The following is a 21,404-nucleotide window of genomic DNA, read 5'->3' on the forward strand; positions in this document are numbered from 1 at the left end:
TTCCTAGCCACTCTCTACTCTCTTTTTAATTTTGTTTTACTCTCTTTTTTATCTTATTTTTCTCCATTGTACCTATCACCATCTGTCCAAGTAGATATTATACTTCTTTTGTTTACCATCAGTCTCCCCCACCTAGGATGTGAACTCCCCAAGGGCAGGAATTTTTGTCTTTTTTATTTACTGCTGTATTTTGGCACTTGCAGAGTTCCTGACACACAGCAAGTTCTCAATAAATATTTGTTGAATGCACGAATTACCTACTCTCAAGTAACAATTCTATAAAAATATTAATATCATCAGTTTAGTTATTACATTGTTTTCAGAATCTATTTTCTGCCTTAACAGGTATTACTAGTCTCTTCTAAGATTTGCACACTGTAAAGCACTGCTTTCATTTTTAAATTCTGAGAGTGATTTTGGTTTGCATTTATTACTTAGGACACAGTCCATTCTTGGAAGAGGAAGAGATGTTCAAAATCGGTTTATAATGAGTAACATTGTTGTTGTTATTACTGTGGGGCTAAGTGGTTATGAGCAACAGATGTATTTTCTATTCATTGTGGCAGTGTGAATGCAAGATCATCACCCCCTTGCCTGGAGTCTTCCTGCCTGATGGGGTCTTCCCCACCTAGACTGATTTCTCCCTCTTTATCTCATGCATTCCTCCCCTTTACTCTTTTGTTTCCTCTCCCTCAGATCCTTCTTCTCTGTCTCAGATTTGGAGTTTTACTTCCTGTCTGTCTAGACCCGAGTGTGGACTGTGTAACTCTCTGCTATCTAGGTCTTTCTGTACATGTGTCAACTTCCCCGAGACCACCAATTCTATAATATTTTTATAGAATTGTTACTTGAGAGTAGGTAATTCGTGCACCAACCGTGCGGTTCCCTCTGGTTCCAGACTTAATCAGGCACTTGACCTCTCTGATCCTTTGTGTTCTTCTCTGCAATTCACTGTAAATTGTATAAATCTCATTTATACAAATTATAAATATTTTGTTAAGTAGTATGCATCCTGAATTATTTATAATGTCCATGCTGATGTATGAGGGGAATGTGTGCTGATGTCTGCAACTTACTTTAAAATGCATTAAAAATAAGATGGTTGAAGGATGGATAGAAAGATGGATGTACAGGTGAATATGTGATAAAGCAAATACAGTGGAAGTGTAGTGGGTATATATGCACTATACAACTCTTCAAGTCTTTCAACTTTTCTGTGTTTGAAAATTTTTACAATAAAATGATAAAAGAAAACAAAAACCAAAAAATGAACAAAAAGTCATGCCACAAAAAAAGTAGGTTGGTTTTCTTCCCAGCTAAAAGCTCTAAGTATATACTGTTTTTCCCAAAACAATTTTTCCTTTTCCCCCCTTTCTTCTGTAATCCTCAAATGATAATAAACATGTGTATATACTTTAATTTTAAAGCCAGAAGAAATTGCTTTTCTGGGAAAAGGAACCATATACTTAGAACAAATTACTTGCCAAGGTTTTTGTTTGTTTTCTAATGAATACATCGCATTGAATGTAGGAAGGAAAATTTTAAGTTTAAACATTTGCGCTATGTTGTTTAATGATGTTTAACTTGTTTGATTTAGGCCTCTGTAGAAATCTGCAAGAGCTGAACGTCTCTGACTGTCCAACACTCACAGTGAGTATATGAAGCTTATTTTACTGTTTTTTATTTAGATTCAGACTTGCTATATTGCGGTGCCAATACACAGAGATTTTTGCCAAAATACAGGCATGTGTGTTCGTTTAGGATCAAATGTGTAAAAAAGCAAACTATGTTAAACATAGTTGGCAAGAAATTTTATCCCACTTGTATAATGCGATTATTAATCCTGTAGCTATATGACCAAGGTTGGAGTCTCTGGAAAAGTGAAAACTATTCGACAATTATACAAAATTAACTATGTTTATATTTAGGATCATGTGTGTCTGAGACAGGAAAAAATGGGTGCCAGGAATGACAATGGGATGATTTTAGTGGTCTTCATGGCTATCAACTGTGTGCCAATGAAGATGGAAATGAGCCTGTAACCCTGGCCAGCTCCTTTCTGGTCCCTGTCTCCATGCCTGTCTTTGACTTCCAATCTGTCTTGTCCCCTGTGAGCACATACACTTTCTAAGAGGCAGGTCTGATCATTTCACTCCCATTTTCCATCATGTATAAACACACTCGCCGTCTACACTATTCCATGAAGTCAAAGCTCTTTAACATTACTATACCTTGGAGACCCTGTGTGGTCTTGCCTCTGCCTCCTCCCCCAGCCTCATCTTGATCCAATTCCTGCACACACATGAAGTTTCAGCAACCATACAGGGCTACACTTTCTTTGCTGCATGAGCCAAGCTGCTCCTTGCTGTTTTGCTTCTGCCCGGGCTGTGCTCTTTGCATGGAATGCCCTTTTACTTTGTCCTCAGGTATTGCTTTCCTCTTTGTTGGGCTTTAAACCTTACTTTAGGTACCACCTCCTTCACCTCCTTTACCAAGACATCCCTGTCTCCCAGGGCTGGGCCCATCACTGCTCCACTGGGTCCCTAAAACAAGTAGCCCTAATCACAGCATTTCTGCCTCCTCCACTAGCCCAAGGGGGCCAAAGGGTAGGAGACGTGTCTTGTTTTCTGTGGTAGTCACAGCACACGGCACACACGTTGGCGTACTGAATAGTCTACATCTGCTTAATGAATGAAACTGTATGGCGATCCCAAGCCGGTAACGGAGAGCATGGCATAAAACTTGAGGTTCCATCTTGGGCTGACATTTTTGTATTCTTAATGAACGTTACAAAAGTAAGTATGATCAACCTAGAGAGAGAAAGAAGGTATGAGAAGAGCCCTTAGGATGAACCTTGGGGATTGCCGACTTTTAGAAGTAGGCAGAGGAGAAGAAATAGCGAAGAATCTTAAGAAAGGCCAGTAAGAGGGGACACCTGGGTGGCTCAGTCAGTTAAGCATCTGCCTTTGGCTCAGGTCATGTTCCCGGGGTCCTGGGATGACACCTTGCATCAGGTTCCCTGCTCAGGAGGGAGCCTGCTTCTCCCTCTCCTCCCCGCTTGTGCTCTCTCTCACTATCTCTGTCTCTCCCTCTCTCAAACAAATAAAATCTTAAAAAAAAAAAAAAAACCCAAAACAAAAAACAACCAAAACAAAACAGTAGGAGAATTTGGGTGAAAACAGAAGAGGCTGATTTTGTCATGCTCTTCATTAAGCAACAACTTCAACAGGACGTCCACACCCTCCAGGGTTGTCATTCTACTTCTTTCTTTCAAACTTGTTTCATTCTGTGGATATTTTTAGTATGTACTTTAAAGATATTTCTATATTTATATGTAAAGATATATAGGGAACGTGTATGCTATAAAATATAGGTGTTCGAGGGAATTAAACATGAATCAAGTCTCAGTTCCTGCCCTCAGGGAGCTTCAGTTCTGCCCTTGAATAACAGATCACAGTCTTTCAATTTGGCTTTCTCATAGGAAAGTCGAGGCAAATGCCATCTGCATTGAATTTGTGAACGTCAAAGTCTTTCCCAATTTTGGAGTCTTAGACTATACAGGGTTGATAATTTTATCCAGCTACATTTTACTATTGTTTTTTCCCTTTGAAGCACAGGCTGGGAGACAGGTTTAAATTTAAGGAGTTGAGTAACATTCATTCAAAAAGCTTTATTTCTAAGAAGCTTGCCTTATGAGTATATTACATTCAGAAAGATTTGGGTACATTGTGGACAAATTCAGAAACCATTTTGCAATGGGGACACTCAAGCAGCATTTGCTTTTATGTGCTCTCACCTTTGGGGACTGAACCTTGAGCTCTTTTAAATGCTGAGACTAGGATTTGTCTGAAGTTTCTTGAGGTCCATGCTCCTCCAGACAGGAAAATGCAGCAAATGGTTTGTTTCCTTGTCTTAAAGGAAAAAGGAGTGTCCTCTGTGGTGCATAAACATACTTCCTCTTCCTGGCCCCACATTTTCATCTTCTCTGTGGCTGCCTCCCTGAGGGTGTATCAGCTTCCCGTCCTCTCCTTGCCCCATCTCACTTGCATTTTGGTCAGTCATTCAATAGGGGCAGAATTACTTTGATATTTGATTGGCACCATGAATGTTTTTGAAAATAGATTTTGTTTCTATTAAACTACAATGCCATTTATTGTAATTCTTTATTCCTTCTGGGAAATTTTTACCATATATATTTAATATATGTATGTGTGTATATATGCACATACACATATATATATAAATAAATTTATATATATATTTATATATATTTTAATCTATATATTTTTAATATTTTAACCGTATATATATTTTTAATATTTTAATGGTTAATTAAATATTTTAATTTTTAAAATAATTTTAATTAAAATATTTTAATTTTAATATTTTTATGGTTAATATTTTAACCATATATATATTTTTTAATCTATCCATCTATACCTAAATCCTGCATTTTAATGGTGGACTATGTAGAAAAATTGCTGGCAGCTTGAACGCAGTGGCAAGAATACAGCGTTTATTGAGTCCCTGCCCTTGCACTCATGTGGCGTCGGCGCTCAGAGCCTTTCCTAGAGCAGGACTGCAGGAATTTGTACTGTATTATCCACGACTCCGGGGAATAGCTAGGAATAGAACGCTAAACATTGATGATCCTGCTGAAAAGAAACCTTTGCCATCCTTAATGGTGCTGGAGGTGGCCATCGTGAACATGCAGAATTCTTTCCCAAACCACATTCCCCAGGCAAGTGACAATTGACATCTTCCGGCGATGGCCTATTCTTTCCAGGACCGATGTGCCACAAATATTTAAAACTAGCTGACCTTGTCAGTGTTCCTGGGGAGACTCATCCACCATCGTTAAATAAATAAAAGCCTGCTGCTACTTACTCATACTGGAGCATTTTATAAGTAGTTACCCATATGTGAGGCAGCTCTACCGCAATCAAAGCTTGCAATTCATCTGGTCTTGTAAATGTCAGTGTAGGGCTCAGGCTTGAAATGACTGTTTTCCTGTCTGTCTCATGTCACAGTCGCTCTGTTCTCTTGTGCCTCAGTGTCAGCTCTGGGGGGAGCTGCTTGAATGTCTGAGAGTCTCACCCCCAACATCCCCAACACTGAACTTCATGTTCAACATGTGTGTACCTTTTTCTTTTTTCTTTTCTTTTTTTTTTTTTTTTTTGCTTCAGAACATTTCAAGTAAATTTGGTGAGACTCTGGCTGTTTTAATATGCTCACTAATAGGACCATAGAAACTTAATTACACACACACACACACATTTCTATAAATATGTATGTGTAAATATGGACTCACTTTTAATGAAGTCCAATTAAGAGCATTTACTATTCCTGTCTTTCAGAATGACTTTAGCAAGTTTAAAAATAGATGAGGTTTTAATCGCTTTCATGCATCCGAAGAGTCAGGAGTGGTTGACACTTTGACACTTGAGCTCAAATTTCCTGTCAGCGTTGAACTTTTAACAAAGTGTCACTGTGATGGAATGGGACTTTATTTCCAAAGAAAGGGCAGGGGAGAGAGTAGTGAAGCTTCAAACAAAACCATCACCTTCTGTTGAATTTAATTTACAACTAATAACCAAGCATATCAAGAGACCAGGGCTTGCATATAATTTTTGGGAGAGAGACAATGGGGAAATCACAAAGCCTGCTAGACTTTGGTAAGATTCTCCCCTCTGTTTTTCCTGCAGGATGAATCAATGAGATACATCTCTGAGGGCTGTCCTGGGGTCCTGTACCTCAATCTATCTAACACCACCATCACAAACAGAACAATGCGAATCCTGCCCAGGTAATGCTCCTGTTCTCTGTATTACCCCGAGGACAGTTATGCCCCTCCCGGCTCTGGCTCACTCTAGCATTCCCCGAAGGCAGTGTTCCTTTTGACAGCACCCCCCTCCCCAACCGTGGCACCATGATGGTGGTAACAGCACTGCTTCTTTCCTGTCCCCAAGCGGGTGCCTCTTCTGCCCAGGTGGGTCCAGCTTAAATAACTGGTCCTCTGCTTGGCCAGTGTTCTTGTGTCACTCTTGGAGCAAAGTGCCCAGAAGCTTGAGTTAGGCTCTGCCTGTCTCTTTCTGCTCCTCCTTCCTGGGCAACAGAGCTTGCCTCCTAAATTCTAGTCCCATGTCTGGACTTCTTGATAACGAACACCAGTGTCTTCCCTCCTTGGACCTTGAGTACTGCAGGCCCACATTCCCTCTTGCCATGCTTTGGTCACCTGTTGGGACTTCCACCACCTCCAGGAAACCTGGTACTGGTTGTTTTTTCCACCTGTGAACTGTTGACAATCCTGAACACAGATGCTGCTTTTCCTCAGCTAGTGCTTCTTTAGAGAAGGGACAGAAGAATACAAGACATCACCAAACAGTGACAGAATATTCAAATTCTGTCTTCAGCTCATGTCATGATCCCAGGGTCCTGGGATGGAGCCTGTGTCCCTGGGGCTCCCTGCTCAGTGTGGAGTCTGGGTCTCCTTCTCCCTCTGTGCCTCCCTCCACTCATGCTCTCTCTCAAATTAATAAAATCCTTTTTTTTTTTTTAAAGTGCATCATGTTTATAGATGCAACACTGCAAATACCACAAAAAATTGAGGAAATATTCTTTTAGGACTTGGAAACTATTACCTGATTCAGCAAAGAAGCCACTCATGTCACTGATAGATGAGTGAAGTCTGTACATACATCTTCGTTGTTTCACTTTTGTCCTACTCATGAATGTAAATGAAAATATTCGTGTTGAAACTATATACATTCCTCAATATTCTTGAACTTTTTTATTTTTTGGTGAAAACAAGAAATACATCAGAGTCATAGAATTTTATTTTTCCTTTGAAACCAAAGAAGACAAAATTACTAGCTGCCTTTATAACTTTGGCAAAAGTCCATGAACGCATTGTATGAGAATCTAATGATTATATCAACTTTATAATAAAGAGTATTATGTATTTTATTTTCATTTATAAGTTGTGAGCTATACCTATTTTATATCTCTAAAATAGTAAATGTAAAATAGTAACCTGTGCAAATTTATAGTAAACATATATACATTTGTATGCATATATGTTTTTAAAGTGCCAGTTGTTAGATATTTACTAGTATGCCAATAATTAAAGATAAAATAATTTATGAACTAATGTATTTTTTTGGTAATTTTTGGTCTTCTTATCAGGCACATAGTCTAATTCTAATTTTTTTTCAAATGTTTTAATAGATATCTCAAAATTTTGTTTTATTCATATGGGTAATCTTTGTGATAGCTCTTCAGTTGCCGCTGTAAATGCTATCTGTTATGTTTTAATTTCTCATTATATTTTCTAAATGGTCATTTTTGGACTTGGGTACAGTACAAATATCTTTTAAGGTTTTAATTTGTAAGATTAGATTTAATTTGTAAGCTTTAATATGAAATGACCTCTAAATAAGAATTTAGGCAAAGCTTCTAAGATTTGATATTGTTCTCATTTTCTAAAGAAACTGTTGTATATCTGATTTTCTCTTTGACCCAGTAATTATTTAGAACAGAATTTTTGGATCCAAGTAGTTGAAATTTCTTTGATTAAGCTTCTGGTTTTAATTTCTAATTTTGTACAGTGGTCAAGAAATGTGGACTGAATTATTTCTTTTCTTTTCTTTCTTTTTTTTTTTTTTTTGGACTGAATTATTTCTACCTTGTGGAATTTATTGAGATTTCTTGGTGGACTAGTATATAAAGATAATTCTAGTAAATCATCCATGAATGTTTAAAATAAGAGAGTTTCTTTTAGAGAACAAAACTTCTATGTGTATGTGTGTATCTATGTATAAATTCTTGATATTTCTTACTGTAATAGTGATATATTGGTTGCCTTTTATAATCAAGCTTCCTTAGTTTATTTTGATATTTTTATTTTACATATAAAGATTAATGAGTAGTATGTTTCATTATAGATATAGCATTTTTTCACATAAAATTATATTCTTTATCCTGGTCGATGTTTCCTTGCCTTGAATTCTTTATTTGCTATTAATATGGTCACCTTTGTTTCCTTCTGCTTATGGTTCTGTGGAATAACTTTATGTATCTCTGTATTTTTATTTATTTTTTATTATTAATTTTTAAAAAGATCTTATTTATTTATTTTTTTAGAGAGAGCACATGTGAGCAGGGGGAGGCGCAGAGGGAGAGAGAGAATCTTGAGAAAACTCTGTGCTGAGTGTGATCCCACAACCCCGAGATCATGACCTGAGTTGAAATTAAGAGTCAGCCGCTTAACTGAGTCACTCAGATGCCCCTGTGTCCCTGAATCTTTAATCTTTATGCTGGTATATTTTAGATTTGTCTTTTGAAGGAAGCATATAGTTAACTTCTGTTTCTAAATTTTTCATTCTGCCTTTTTAAGAGGATAGTTTAGAAGATTAGTATTTCCTGTCAACATGGAGCATATGGCCTTATTTTTATCGTCTTGTTTTATGTTTTTGATTTTTCTGTTACTGTACTATATTCATTGGTTTCACCTTTTGCTATATAAACTATGTGGTTGACTTTTATAGTTTTGAGGTATGTGCACATTCTGTTCTGTATTTCAACCAGTGGTATTTGTGCGTTTTTGGTTTTTTAAAAAGATTTTATTTATTTCTTGGAGAGAGAAGGACCAAGTGTGGGGAGAAGCAGAGGGAGAGGAGGCAGACTCCCTGCTGAGTGGGGATCCTGACTTCGGGTTCTGTCCCGGGACCCTGGGATCATGACCTGAGCTGAGAGCAGATGCTTAACCGACTGAGCCATCCAGGCACCCCTGTATGGTTTTTCTGAAATGTGCTTTTAATATGCATTTCTCCAATTACCAGAGTCATGATGGAACAATGACTTTGGCTCCTCCTCCTGTGTTAGACTAGAGATCTAATACACTTTGATTCTCCCTTGAACTTGATGCTTCTCTACTTCTTCCCTTTGTATATAAACACATGAAAATTGTGATTTTTGTTAATCACTTAACTTTCCTTTTAATATTGACTTTCATGTTTGTGATGATATTTATGGTTATGTAGTCCTAACTCTAGTTTTGTCATTTATTGATGGTCCATTTGTTCCACAATTTCTTTATTCTTTAATTCTGATTTTTATTCATCCCATGATGACTGGGAATATAGTTTTAAGAATCCTTTAACCAAAAGGTGAACAGGTGTTAGATTTTCGGCCACTGCTTTCTGAAAATAATTTTATTTTGTCTTGAAGGGTGAACAACTCCTCTTGGCATATAGTTCTTGAATCATTCCCTTACTTTATTTTTAAAATCCTACAAATACTGCCCCATAATCTTTGATATTTCGGATTAAAGAGAAGTGTAAAACCAGCTTGATTTTTTTGTTCCTTTGTTGTTCATCTATTTTTTCTGTAACTATGCTTAATTTACTGAGAAATTAAAAACATTTTCCAGCTTAATTGTATTCTTTCAATTAACTTTTCCTAGTACATAGTAACCTTTGAACATTAAAACTTAGACGTTTTCTCAGCCAGGGAAGGTATTTTTCTTTTTTAATTCTTCTATTCCATCTGTTCAGGTTTAATCTTAAGAATCCTCTTTCATTTATAGGTTGAATTTTTATTCCTGTTTTTCAAAGCTGTCATCTTCTTTCTTATCATTTTATCTCTGTATACATTTCTTCTGCATACTATGTTCCCTTTATCAGTAGTTCTCAAAGTGTGTTCCAAGGGTAGCTGTGTTCCAGTAAATGTTTAATAACTAGTTTGGGTAGAGGCTAATGGGATGTTCTGATTTCTGTGGTATAAATGCTACCACCATGATCATTTTTAAGCTACCAAAATGATGTCATTGATCGTGGACTTGGGAAGAAATGCTAATGGTTGGCTCTCATGGGCTGGTGTAAGCCAGCTCCAGCAACACCACTGTGGAGGACCCCGACCCTCTCAGGAGTTCTATGAGGTTCTCTAGTCCCACAATATAGACTATTGCTCAGTACTTTTCTTTAGGCATTTCATACTGATATATATATGTACATGAATATATGTGTATGAATGTGTTTGTGTGTCTATAGAGAGAGCATATATGTTTGTGTGTGTGTAGAAAGAGACAGAATATATTATAAAATCCATTAAGTCCATATGTGAAAATCTGAACTTAAAAAGTAGATGATTTGGGATAGCATACTTTTAGATAATCATTTCTCCTAGGAAATTTAAAATAATACTACAACCATGCATAGTTTCTGGGACATTTACTGTACAAATGAAGCTGTACATTTAATGAGCAACAGATAGAAAAACAGGACCCAAAATGAGAATTTTGTTTTGATTTTAACTCTAGTTCTTGCTGTTGAAATGCACTTGATATTGATGACTTCTGTCATACAAAAAAAGTGTGCACTGACTTTCTTATCTGTGATAAAAATATATTTCATAATGACTATTTTTGCTTTGTTTTCCATTGTTTCAAATATGCTTGGGTATGTGAAAGGGTTCTTTAAACTATAAATAACCAGAGAAATGTTGTTTGTGCTGTTGTCATTCTCTCTCCAGGGCCTTTAGCCTTTCTTTCCAAAGAAATAATTTGCCAAAAGAATATAATTTATTTGCCCTTCTTGACAACATTGATTTGCCAGCTTCTTATTTGAATATTTTTCCTCACTTCTTCAGGGACTTGCTCAACTTTCTAAAGTTGAAAATGAGGGTGGCTGTTAGCTCATGTCCATTCCAGGACATGTTTGCTTTTTCCTGAATCAAACCCTTTCCATTCATTCCACAACCTAGCTGGCATTCCCAGCATTTCATTTGCCATAGCATCCCAACTGTTCACCCTTGGTCTCTCTCCCTTTCAATCTGCTTTGCCTTATGCTGTAAGAAGTATCACCCTGGAACAATAGTCTTGTCATGTCGTTGACATGCTTAGGCTCTAGACTCTTCCCTTACTGTCCTTTAACATTATCTGATCAAACCTATCTGCCCAGGTTTCCTGAGGGAGGCCCTTAACTCCTACCAGATTGCTCTATGCTTCTTGTTCTCTACAGCTCCTCCTCTCTGCTAAGCCATAGCCTTGAGGCCTCCAGTCATACCATCTACCAGAATTCCACAATGATTTCTCCTTTCCTTGAAACCTACCAGCAACATTCATTCTCTTATTCACCATTTATTGATCAATTACTATGTGGGAGACATTCTAGGCATATAGGAGACATTAAAGCTACTATGATCTTTGTTCCTTAATGGAGCCTCATCTCGTATAGTGACATGGTGTTCGATTATTTTTCATAAAGGCCTTTCAGTTGGCTTGGAAAGTTCTTATTCATAGGTGCTCTCGTGTAATATAGTCTTACCAGTAACCATCAGAGTGGGGCAGACAGAGGAAGCTGTTGCCTTGACTTGACTGGACATCCTCAAGGTCTACCCTATGAATAAGAGGTCAAAACACTCCATTTGGATTTCTGCAGGAATCTATTATGCAAAACTGTCCCTATGAAACTAAAAAGCCCAACACTTAACTCAAAAAAAAAAAAAAAAAAACTACTGCAATCCTCTCTTTTACAGATTAGGCCTTGTCTTGGTGATTTTTCAGAGAAATTTTTGTTTAAATACATAATTCTTCATTCCTTCCAATAGTAATTCCCTGAGGTATTGGTGATCTAACACAGAAGGTTTCAATTCGTTAATGGAAAAAAGCCAAAAGAAAAGAGAAAAAGTGACCTCTGTAGTTTCTGGAAGTCTATAAGACTTCTTAAAGATTATAGTAGCAGTAGAAAAATAAATCACAAAGGGATCCCTCCCCCCATTAGAAACGCTTATTTATCAAATAATGAAGAAGAGATAAACATAGGCTGCCAACATTGCCTCAAAGTAGAATTAGAAATACCAAGTTGTCTCTGGCTTGAGAAAATGATGAACCAGATCTTACTCACGTAAGGGACTTTTTTGCCAAAATTCAGAATAAAAAGTTGCAGTATTGCATAAAATTTGCCAAGTGATTTCACTGTCAACTGATTATTTTCCCATCCCCAACAGCTTCAAGCCTATGGCCCTGTAAATCCCTAGAAAGGTCTACAGGGCCACTTAGGAGTCTCCTGTGCTGGGTTTTCAAACTGATGGTTCCCAAGAGGTTCCATTTTGAAGACAGTCATCAAGGGACTTTCAGTCTGGGAGTCATTTAGTCCAGTGAACAACTTCTTTTGCCAAACCTGAGGTTCTCAACCTGGGCTCAGTGGATTCTCCAAGGAGACCAAGGATAGAATTTAGAGGTTCCATGAATTTTGATGGGGGAAAAAATAATCTCTATTTTCACTAAGCTCTAACTGAAATGCAAGAAAAATCACAGTAGTATTAGCAGTTCCTGGGACTTCTTGACCATATAAATCTCAAACATTTTCTTATTATAGTTACTACATGTATCTCAAAGTATCATTGATACTCATCACTACTTCAAAATTAGGGGTAGTTACTAGCTCTGCCACTAGATCTTGTTATTTAATATGCTAATAAAGAAGCACATACATTATTATTCCACTCATTTGGTTTTTTAAAAATTTTGATAACGATATCTACAATATAATTAGTTGCTTTTGTAATTTTAAGTGTTTTATTTTATGCATTAAAAACATTATGCTGATGAAGGGGCCATAGATCTAGAGTATATGTTACACACAAAAAGTGAAAAACTCCTTACTCCATTCCTACTTTGAGTATTTGTGTGTGTGTGTTTTAAGATTTTATTTATTTATTTGAGAGAGAGAGAGAACAAACAGAGGGAGGGAGAGGGGCAAGCAGACTCCACACCGAGCGCAGAGTCCAGCGTGGAGTTCTATCCCAGGATCCTGAGATCATGACCTGATCCGAAATCAAGAGTCAGAGGCTTAACCGACTGAGCCACTGAGGTGCCCCCGACTTTGAGTATTGTTAACTGATCACAAGGACTGAACAATAGGCTTGGGCTTGATTTGCATATATTTGAATATGCATGGATTTGTAAATGACAGCTACACTTAACTTTAGAGGTTAAAAATGGGTTAAGAACAGTCTGTAAATGGGGGCGCCTGGGTGGCTCAGTGGGTTAAGCCGCTGCCTTCGGCTCAGGTCATGATCTCAGAGTCCTGGGATCGAGTCCCGCATCGGGCTCTCTGCTCAGCAGGGAGCCTGCTTCCCTCTCTCTCTCTCTGCCAGCCTCTCTACCTACCTGTGATCTCTCTCTGTCAAATAAAATAAAATAAAATAAATCTTTAAAAAAAAAAAAAAAAAAGAACAGTCTGTAAATGACTGGGCAACACACCAGGGGAATAAAAACTGTATCAGAGGCTATCAGTCTCACTGGAGTTCAAACAGATTAAAAAGGGCATTAAACCTTGAACAAAATAAGGGTGTAGTTGTAACGTGAGGTCCCCCAAAGTCTTGGAATCAGTTGCATGTGCTACTTTTGTCAGATGATAACCATTCCATTATGTGGAAGAAGATAGTACAAACCTCATAAGAACAATTAATACACTATTATTTGAAGTAGTAGTAGCAAGAATATATATATTTCAAAGCTTCTACCTACCGATTTCAATCATCAAAAGTCATCCTTAATTTAATATTGTTACATCTATGTTCTCATGTAATTGCCATACCTCTGAGAGAAAAGAGTGGATGGAATTATATCCATGTTATAGATGAGAAAACTAGATTCAGGAAAGCTGAACACAGTCAGGGTTAAAAAAAAAAGAGAGAGAGAGAGAGAGAGAGAGAAAGATAATATTATAATCTCCACTTAACAGATGCAGAAACAATTTCTGAGAGGTTTGGAAAGTTGCAGGAAGTGTCAGGGCTGAAATCTGAATCCAACTTGGTCAGATTCCAAAACCTCGTGTATTTTCCATTGTGTTGTGCTGTCTGCCTTACTATTCCTTTCTCTAAATTAGAGAGCTAAAGGTTTGTTAGAAATGACAACCTCCCACACACACCCTAAGAAAACTGTACTTTGCTCCGTTGAATCACAAGGGTACCCCCAAGGGAGAGAAAGACAAAGCGTTCCCAAAACTTTGGCATAGCTCTCGGTTAACTCAAGGGCCCCAGGAGAGGGGATGTGTCCTGGGGATATTAGTACTGCTTTCTGCTGCACGGCCCTGCCCACAGCCACGGGGGAATCCAGATGGCGTCCCTCTTTGTTCTGTAGAATCTCGTGGACATTGCTAGAGGGGAATGTGTGTTCTGCATAAAATCTGTCACTATGGAATGGGAATCATTATATATCCTATAGATGTGTTTTCCAAATTTTAGGAATAAATCTGATTAACTGTCAATGCTTGCATATCTTACTTCCCATTTATGTGAAAGTAAATTTTACTAGTCATCTGTGGGCTTTTGAGGGTCAGAGAGTCACCTTCTTCCCACTTTTTGTTCTTTCTGCTTTCCAATTTGCTGTTAAACTGTTGCAGATCAGAAACCAAGAACATGTTGTTAATTCCATTATAAGAGCGAGCAATAGTGGGAGTCTTGCACTTTTAAAAAATGCCAGGCTTAGGAAGGCTTGAAAAATTGTCCAGAGAATGTCCTCAAACTGTAAGCCCTTGCACGGTAGTACAGGCTCATCTTAATAATCCTCCTTTTTTTCTGGAAGCAATCACTTTGGTCTTGGTGGTAATGCCATATTTAATCTGTTTGAACTCCAGGGAGATTGATAGCCTCTGATATCGTTTTTATTCCCTTCATGTGTTGCTCAACTCATCTGCACACTGTTCTTTTTAACCCATTTTTAAGCTCTCTATATCAGTTAGTCTTTCTTTAACTATAAAAATGAAACACATACAAAATCATGCATATTCAAAAATTGTTTTTCAAACCATTTGCTTATCATGTCCATTTCAGGAGCTTGTGATGTTTAACTTCGCCTTTCTGCTCCAAATCCTCACTGTCATGAACAGTTAATCGCCATTTAAATGTTTTCAAAGGGTTCGTCCATCTAGACGTTTTGCACATTGTTTTGGTGCTCCAAGGATAAAACCTAAATACAACAATGCTGCAAACTCTGTAACTTTGGTTTCAAACACAAACTAACGTCCAAACAATATGATTGCACAAACGTCCCCCACCCCCAGACCTCTCCCCCATCAGCCTTCTTAAGAATCTAGGCAAATCTGTATTTTCATTTAAAATGTAATGATGCATTATCTGATACACTACTCCAAGCTCCTTCACATAACAGGAAGAACATTAACAATTACGTTCAACTGCTGAAGATCTGCAAGGAGAAAAGATTAATTGACAGTTTTCCTTCTCTTTGTCATAGACTCAAGTATAATCCCTTTCCTTCTCTCCTTTCGCCCCTGTCTTTTCAGGTACTTTCAGAATTTACAGAATCTTAGTTTGGCTTATTGCAGAAAGTTCACAGACAAAGGTTTACGGTACCTGAATTTGGGGAATGGATGCCACAAGCTCATGTATTTGGACCTTTCCGGCTGCACCCAGGTTTGTCTTTCAGTCTTCTCTTTCCTGCAGCAGGCGAGGAAGTCCTCCGGGGGACGGACTACATCCAGCCCTCATGTTATACTAATGCTGGGCACGGACTGCAACACAGTTTTCAGAGGTTTTGAATTACATAGCCACAGCTGCTTAAAATTTCCCCAGGATTGCTACTATAGGCTCTTGGCTTCCTTCCACTGGAGTGTCACATCTACACACAGGCCGAGCTCATTGGATAAGGAAACAGACCACTTCTGTGTAGATACTTTGAGCCCAACTATAATACCAGAGTCCAAATGTTGAAAACTTTAGAACTGCTACCAAGATACAAACAAAGGAAAAACCTTTTGGGGGAGGATTTGCAAAGCACTTCCTGAAAAGTCAATGAGCTCCCTCAGGGGCTTTCAAAAAATAAATAGCAATGGGAAAAACACCACAAGTGCTAAATGTAACAAAGGAAATACAACAAAGATTGTAATTTTTAAAATTACATTGTATCCTGGGACTAAATAAGAGGAAGGTTTGAGATGTACATGGGGAAATATTTGAGTCTGAGGGAACAAGATGAAGGAAAATTGGGTAGAAAATAGGGTGTAGTTGTGGGGGCTAGGCCATGGCACTTTGGAAATAGTTACTGTCTAGTTGGTAGTTTCTTCTTGTAGATTTAAATCATGATACTTTTAACTTCTTTTCTACCACCTCTCCGTGTATTTTGTTAATGTTAGTTTCATAGTATGTCCATCTTTCTGTGAAAATCATATACTAGCACAGATGAGAAGTGGCTGAAGCCTTGGTTGTTACCATTTGTTGAATTTGTGTTCTATGCCGGGCACCATGTTGAATTATTTACACAGATCAGATTCATTCCTCATACGAATGCTATGTCGTGTGTACTGATTATGCCCATTCAGAAATGAAGAGAGCAAGTCTCCCGAGGTTGTACACCTAGTGAAAGCACCTGGTACTGGTGCCCTTATAAGCACCAGTTGGTACATCCGTGGGTAGGTAGAGTCCCCTGGAGGGAATACAGGCATATTATCGGTTTCTCCTCCAAGTTCTTAAATGGACAGACCTTAGCTACTCACTGTCACTGGCATTCCATGGCTCCCTGGTACACTAAGTAGTAGGGAGAATGCAGGGAAAAGGTGGAGAGGGCTCCAAGCGAGGCTTAAAACATCTCGAAATTACACTTATTTCCGATCTACGGGTGTGTGGCTTGCTAAATGTCAAAATCTACCATCAATCTATTTTTTTTTTAAGATTTTATTTATTTATTTGACAGAGATCACAAGTAGGCAGAGAGGCAGGCAGAGAGAGAGGGAAGCAGGCTCCCCGCTGAACGGAGAGCCCGATGCAGGGCTTCAACCCAAGACCTTGGCATCATGACCTGAGCTGAAGGCAGAGGCCTTAACCCACTCAGCCACCCAGGAGCCCTTCTACCATCACTCTTAAAAGACTGAGATGGACTTAAAATTCTCTATAGCTTGACTAAACTCTACCCCTGACTACCCTTTACTTAGAGCATTTATTTTAGAAAACTTGCAACTGTATATTCTTTCTTTGTTGTCTTGGAGATAGATAAAAACCTCATTAAAAACTTCTTGATGGTTTTACAACCCAGGAATGTCTTCCTCAAGGGGAACCACCCTTGGATATGTAGTCATTAAGGGAAATAGCACTGGTGTCTCCCCGTCCCTGTGGGAGGGTAGCTGCTTACTTTTGCTTTGGGTGTCAGTTAGCAAACACAAATGGCCTAATCACAGAGAAAAATATTTGCAAGTTTAGGAATAAATCAATGTGCTTGACACATCCCTTTAATGATACATCTCTAGGATTTTCCACCAGCTCAGCCAGTGCTTAAAAACCTTCCCCTAGAGCATAACTTGCCTCCTTGTTCTTCTCAGTTTCCACAAGGTAACGACTGTAGCAACAACATACAGTTCATACACAGATGCACAAACACACATACACATATCCTAAGGAGAAATAGTCTCACTTACAGTAAAGTCAAAACAAGAGGTTTCACATCAATATGCCTCTGGCCAGACATGCATGCAAAACGCACACAGTGTATCAATTTTTAAATTTTGAGCCAACATTTAAAATTCTGGAGTCTTCATAAAGAAATTTAGACTTCCATGTTTCTCTCTCTCTCTCTCTTTTTTTTTTAAAGACCTTATTTATTTATTTGTTAGAGAGAGAAAGAGAGAGTGCAAGCACGGGCAGACAGAGTAGTAGACAGAGGCAGAGAGAGAAGCAGGCTCTCCCGGCCGAGCAAGGAGCCCAATGTGGGTCTTGATCCCAGGATGCTGGGATCATGACCTGAGCCGAAGGCAGCTGCTTAACTGACTGAGCCACCCAGGCGACCCTCCAGGTTTCTCTTAAAAAACTGGGAAAACGAGCGAAACTGGGCCTGCATTGCCACACGGCCACAAAGGGCTGGGACTGAGTTGGCCTCACCCCGTTGGAATGGAGCATGCTGGCCTCCCCGATACTCCGTAAGACCCACACAGGCCCTTACAGCTAACCATTCAACAGCATCACCCGCCTGTCCTCAGTGGGTATTTAAGTTTGGTCTGAATATATAAAGAATAGATTTTTTTTCCTGGTTGTCCCTTAATTTTTAAGTCTCAAACCACAGTGAAACTAGTATTTCACATCACTAGGCAAAAGAATGTTAAATTTCCTTTGTTCATCTGTCTTCCACTTCCATTTGTTTATTTAATAATTCAACAGAGATTTAACTCCAGGTGTCAGACACTGTCTCAGTCACTGGAAATCGTCCCATTTGGAACCAAGCCCCATTAGGTGCACTGGAAGTAAGAAATGGGCTTGTGATGAACCACAGATAACTTAAAAATGGCTGCTGCTTTAGATGCAGAGAGAATTGGTACAACTTGGAGGCTACTGCTTCCGTGGATTCTTTAAATTCTACACGGAGGCTCCGTTTACCTCCCCAGCTCTGGGTGTGAGGACAGTTTCCATATTCCAGGCCTACATATATTGATACGACCCTACAAAAATCGTTCCAAAGAAGGAAAATTGATGATTCACAGATTCTCAGTTTCTCCGCTTGGAAACTATTTTCTTTTTATAAGTTTGGAATTTTGTGCTATGAAGTCATGTGTTAATGTCTCTGTCCAAGAAGAAAGGTCCTAATAAAACAAAAAGACTTGAGAATAGAAGATCACACCTACCTGCCTTTCGCTGGCGTTAACTGAGGGCCTGCTGCATACTGCCTGTGGTGATGAATAAAACAGCATCCTTTCTTCTAGGAGCTCTGGATTAACATAAATAAAGTATGTCAAGGGCTAAACTCTAATGCCGTCATGGCTGCCCCAAAAAGGAAAGATGTATTTATACAATATTGTGAAAGTATTTTAACGATACTTGTTAGAAAAAAATAAATAAATAAACACATGGCGGAGAACTGCAAAGAAAAGTGAAAATCAATTACACATGTTTTAGAAATACTCTGCATTCTTCTGGGATTGGATAAACAGTGTAGGTGCATTAAGTAATGGGACTGATTTCCTAATGAGTACCAGCATTTGCACATGAACTTGCGTGTGTACTTGCGTCTTTAATGTGGTTGAGGTGATGCCTCTGGTCAGTTTTTTTGCAAAAAAGCCTCTGCTCGCTCAGTCCTGACTGAGGACAGAGTTGGTCTTGCGAGCTCTTTCACTATCCACGGCAAACCTCTAACCATATACTTCCCACTCCGAGCTTTCTGTTTTCAGGTTTTAAAACCTTTGCTTTAAAACCTTTTTTTCCCTTTTTAATGTTAAACCCAAAAATACAAGAAGTAAGAAGCAAAAAATTGAAATTATCTGAAAACTCACCACCCAGAACTAACAAACACTATTCACATTTCAGGGTGAGCCTTCCTGGGCTTTTCTCTATGTACACTGATACTCCTTTTAAACTAAAGTGGATTACATAGTCCACATATCTTTCATTTGATATTCCATAAAGTTAACATTTCTCTATTTTATTCAATATTTTCCTGTAACATACTTTTAATAGCTATATAGTATTCTGTTGTATCGAGATACCAATATGTATTTAACCATTCATTATTGGCCTACCATTTTCTGCTATCATCAACAACTTCTTTTTTTTTTTTTTTTTTTTTTTTTAAAGATTTTATTTATTTATTTGTAAGAGAGAGAGAGAGTGAGAGCAAGCACAGGCAGACAGAGTGGAAGGCAGAGTCAGAGGGAGAAGCAGGCTCCCTGCGGAGCAAGGAGCCCGATGTGGGACTCGATCCCAGGATGCTGGGATCATGACCTGAGCCGAAGGCAGCTGCTTAACCAACTGAGCCACCCAGGCGTCCCTATCATCAACAACTTCTGAGGAAAAATCTCATAGCCATATATTTCCATACATCTATGCAATTTTTGGTCTAAATTTGTAGAAGTGAAAAGGTCAGAGGACATAATTATTTTTAAGGCCATCCATGCATGACAAAGGCGGCCAATATAAACTTACCATAAATGTAAAGTAATCTCTGGTATCTTCATAAGAATATTATGTGAAAAAAAAAAACTTCAGCCAATTTGACATGGATATGATATTTTATGTTTAAATTTATATTTCTCTGATCATTTGTAAGGTTAAATCATACCCAATCACTTAATAAATATTTGTTGAATAATAGCATTCTTATTCCAACAGGCTGCCATTGGTAAACTATTTTTTTACAAGACCAGTGCTCTAACCCCTGAGCTATGGAGCCATCCCCTTATTTTTTTAAATTAACTAAAAATTTTCTTTCATAGCCAGAGTGCAACATTTTCATTATACTATTTTCAGAAGAAGAAGGAAAAAAACCAGTTTACATTCATTTAACAAAAAATTCTGGCTGAATCAGTTGAACAAATTGAATATACCTGCTTCTTTACTTACTGTTTACCCAAAGATATAAAATCTAAGCTTATACCGTAAAAGAATTAAAAAAACAAAGTCCTATATATAAACACAATTTGGGAAGACTTTTTGGAGACAAAGTGGTTTTATTATGAAAAGAAAGTATCCTGGGGCGCCTGGGTGGCTCAGTGTCATGATCCCAGGGTCCTGGGATCGGGCCCCGCATCAGGCTCTCTGCTCAGCAGGGACCCTGCTTCCTCCTTCTCTCTGCCTGCCTCTGCCTACTTGTGATCTCTGTCTGTCAAATAAATGAATAAAATCTTAAAAAAAGAAAAGAAAAGAAAAGTATCCTTTCCTGTGGCCCTTCGATATCTACAGTCAGGGAGACATTTGGTGACAGTGAATGGGTCCATCTTATTCTCTGCTCTGAAGAATGGTGTGTACTGTAACCCATGGTAGACATTTATCAGATGTTTACTGAATATTCGGATTCATGTTTAATTAAATAGTGAAACTAATGACCTGTTTTATGAAACATTGGTAGTTTTTCCCTTGTACCTCATACTTTGCTTCAGGAATTTCTCTCTGTTCTTTGTGGCTCTGCAGAGCTGTCACTCGTGGCAACTTGAGAGCAGTACATAAGAGTACTTGGGAACATGGGTTCGGGGGTATTTGCATTTTAATCCCGAGTTTGCCATTTACTAGTTATGAGACTGAGGCAGATTCCCCAGACTTTCTGTATACCTCAGTTTCCATATCTATGAAATGGGGAAAATACTAGTACCTACCTCATAAGTGTGTTGTGTAAATGAAATGATTTGATACGTATAACATGCTTAGAACAGTGGCTTCATAGAGTAACTCCTTAGTAACCATTAGGATTTTTCCTATTGCCACAGAGTCATTTAACTCCTTCTGCTGTGGCTGTGAGGAGAGAGCTGCAGGAGAGGAGGATGACCCTACCAGAACCATTCAAAATCCTTCTAGATATTCAACATTGAGGGAAAAAAAAAAATGCTGTTTTTCTTGAGGTTGCAGAGCCTGGAGAGTGTAGGTCTAGGCTTATTTGTGGTTCTCCTAACATTCAGGTACACGTCCTTCTA

At 38.3% G+C, this 21,404-nt stretch overlaps 2 protein-coding genes across 3 annotated transcripts in view; one reads left to right on the forward strand and one right to left on the reverse strand.

Annotated features, from left to right (window-relative positions):
• LRRC17 (leucine rich repeat containing 17) overlaps positions 1-15,725 on the reverse strand; it is a 31,439-nt gene extending 15,714 nt beyond the window's left edge. Inside the window, exon 1 of one of the 2 annotated variants that reach the window (XM_059170908.1) lies at positions 15,379-15,725. The gene's annotated coding sequence lies outside the window, so the exon portion shown is untranslated. The remainder of the gene's footprint in view (positions 1-15,378) is intronic. The other variant, XM_059170906.1, reaches the window with a different exon arrangement.
• FBXL13 (F-box and leucine rich repeat protein 13) overlaps positions 1-21,404 on the forward strand; it is a 248,616-nt gene that overhangs the window by 134,277 nt on the left and 92,935 nt on the right. The window contains exons 10-12 of the mRNA XM_059170911.1: positions 1,598-1,650; positions 5,706-5,806; positions 15,309-15,438. Of these exons, the coding sequence (XP_059026894.1) occupies positions 1,598-1,650; positions 5,706-5,806; positions 15,309-15,438 (284 nt within the window). The remainder of the gene's footprint in view (positions 1-1,597; positions 1,651-5,705; positions 5,807-15,308; positions 15,439-21,404) is intronic.

This window comes from Mustela lutreola, chromosome 4 (genome assembly GCF_030435805.1).
Source record: "Mustela lutreola isolate mMusLut2 chromosome 4, mMusLut2.pri, whole genome shotgun sequence".
Taxonomy (NCBI): domain Eukaryota; kingdom Metazoa; phylum Chordata; class Mammalia; order Carnivora; family Mustelidae; genus Mustela; species Mustela lutreola.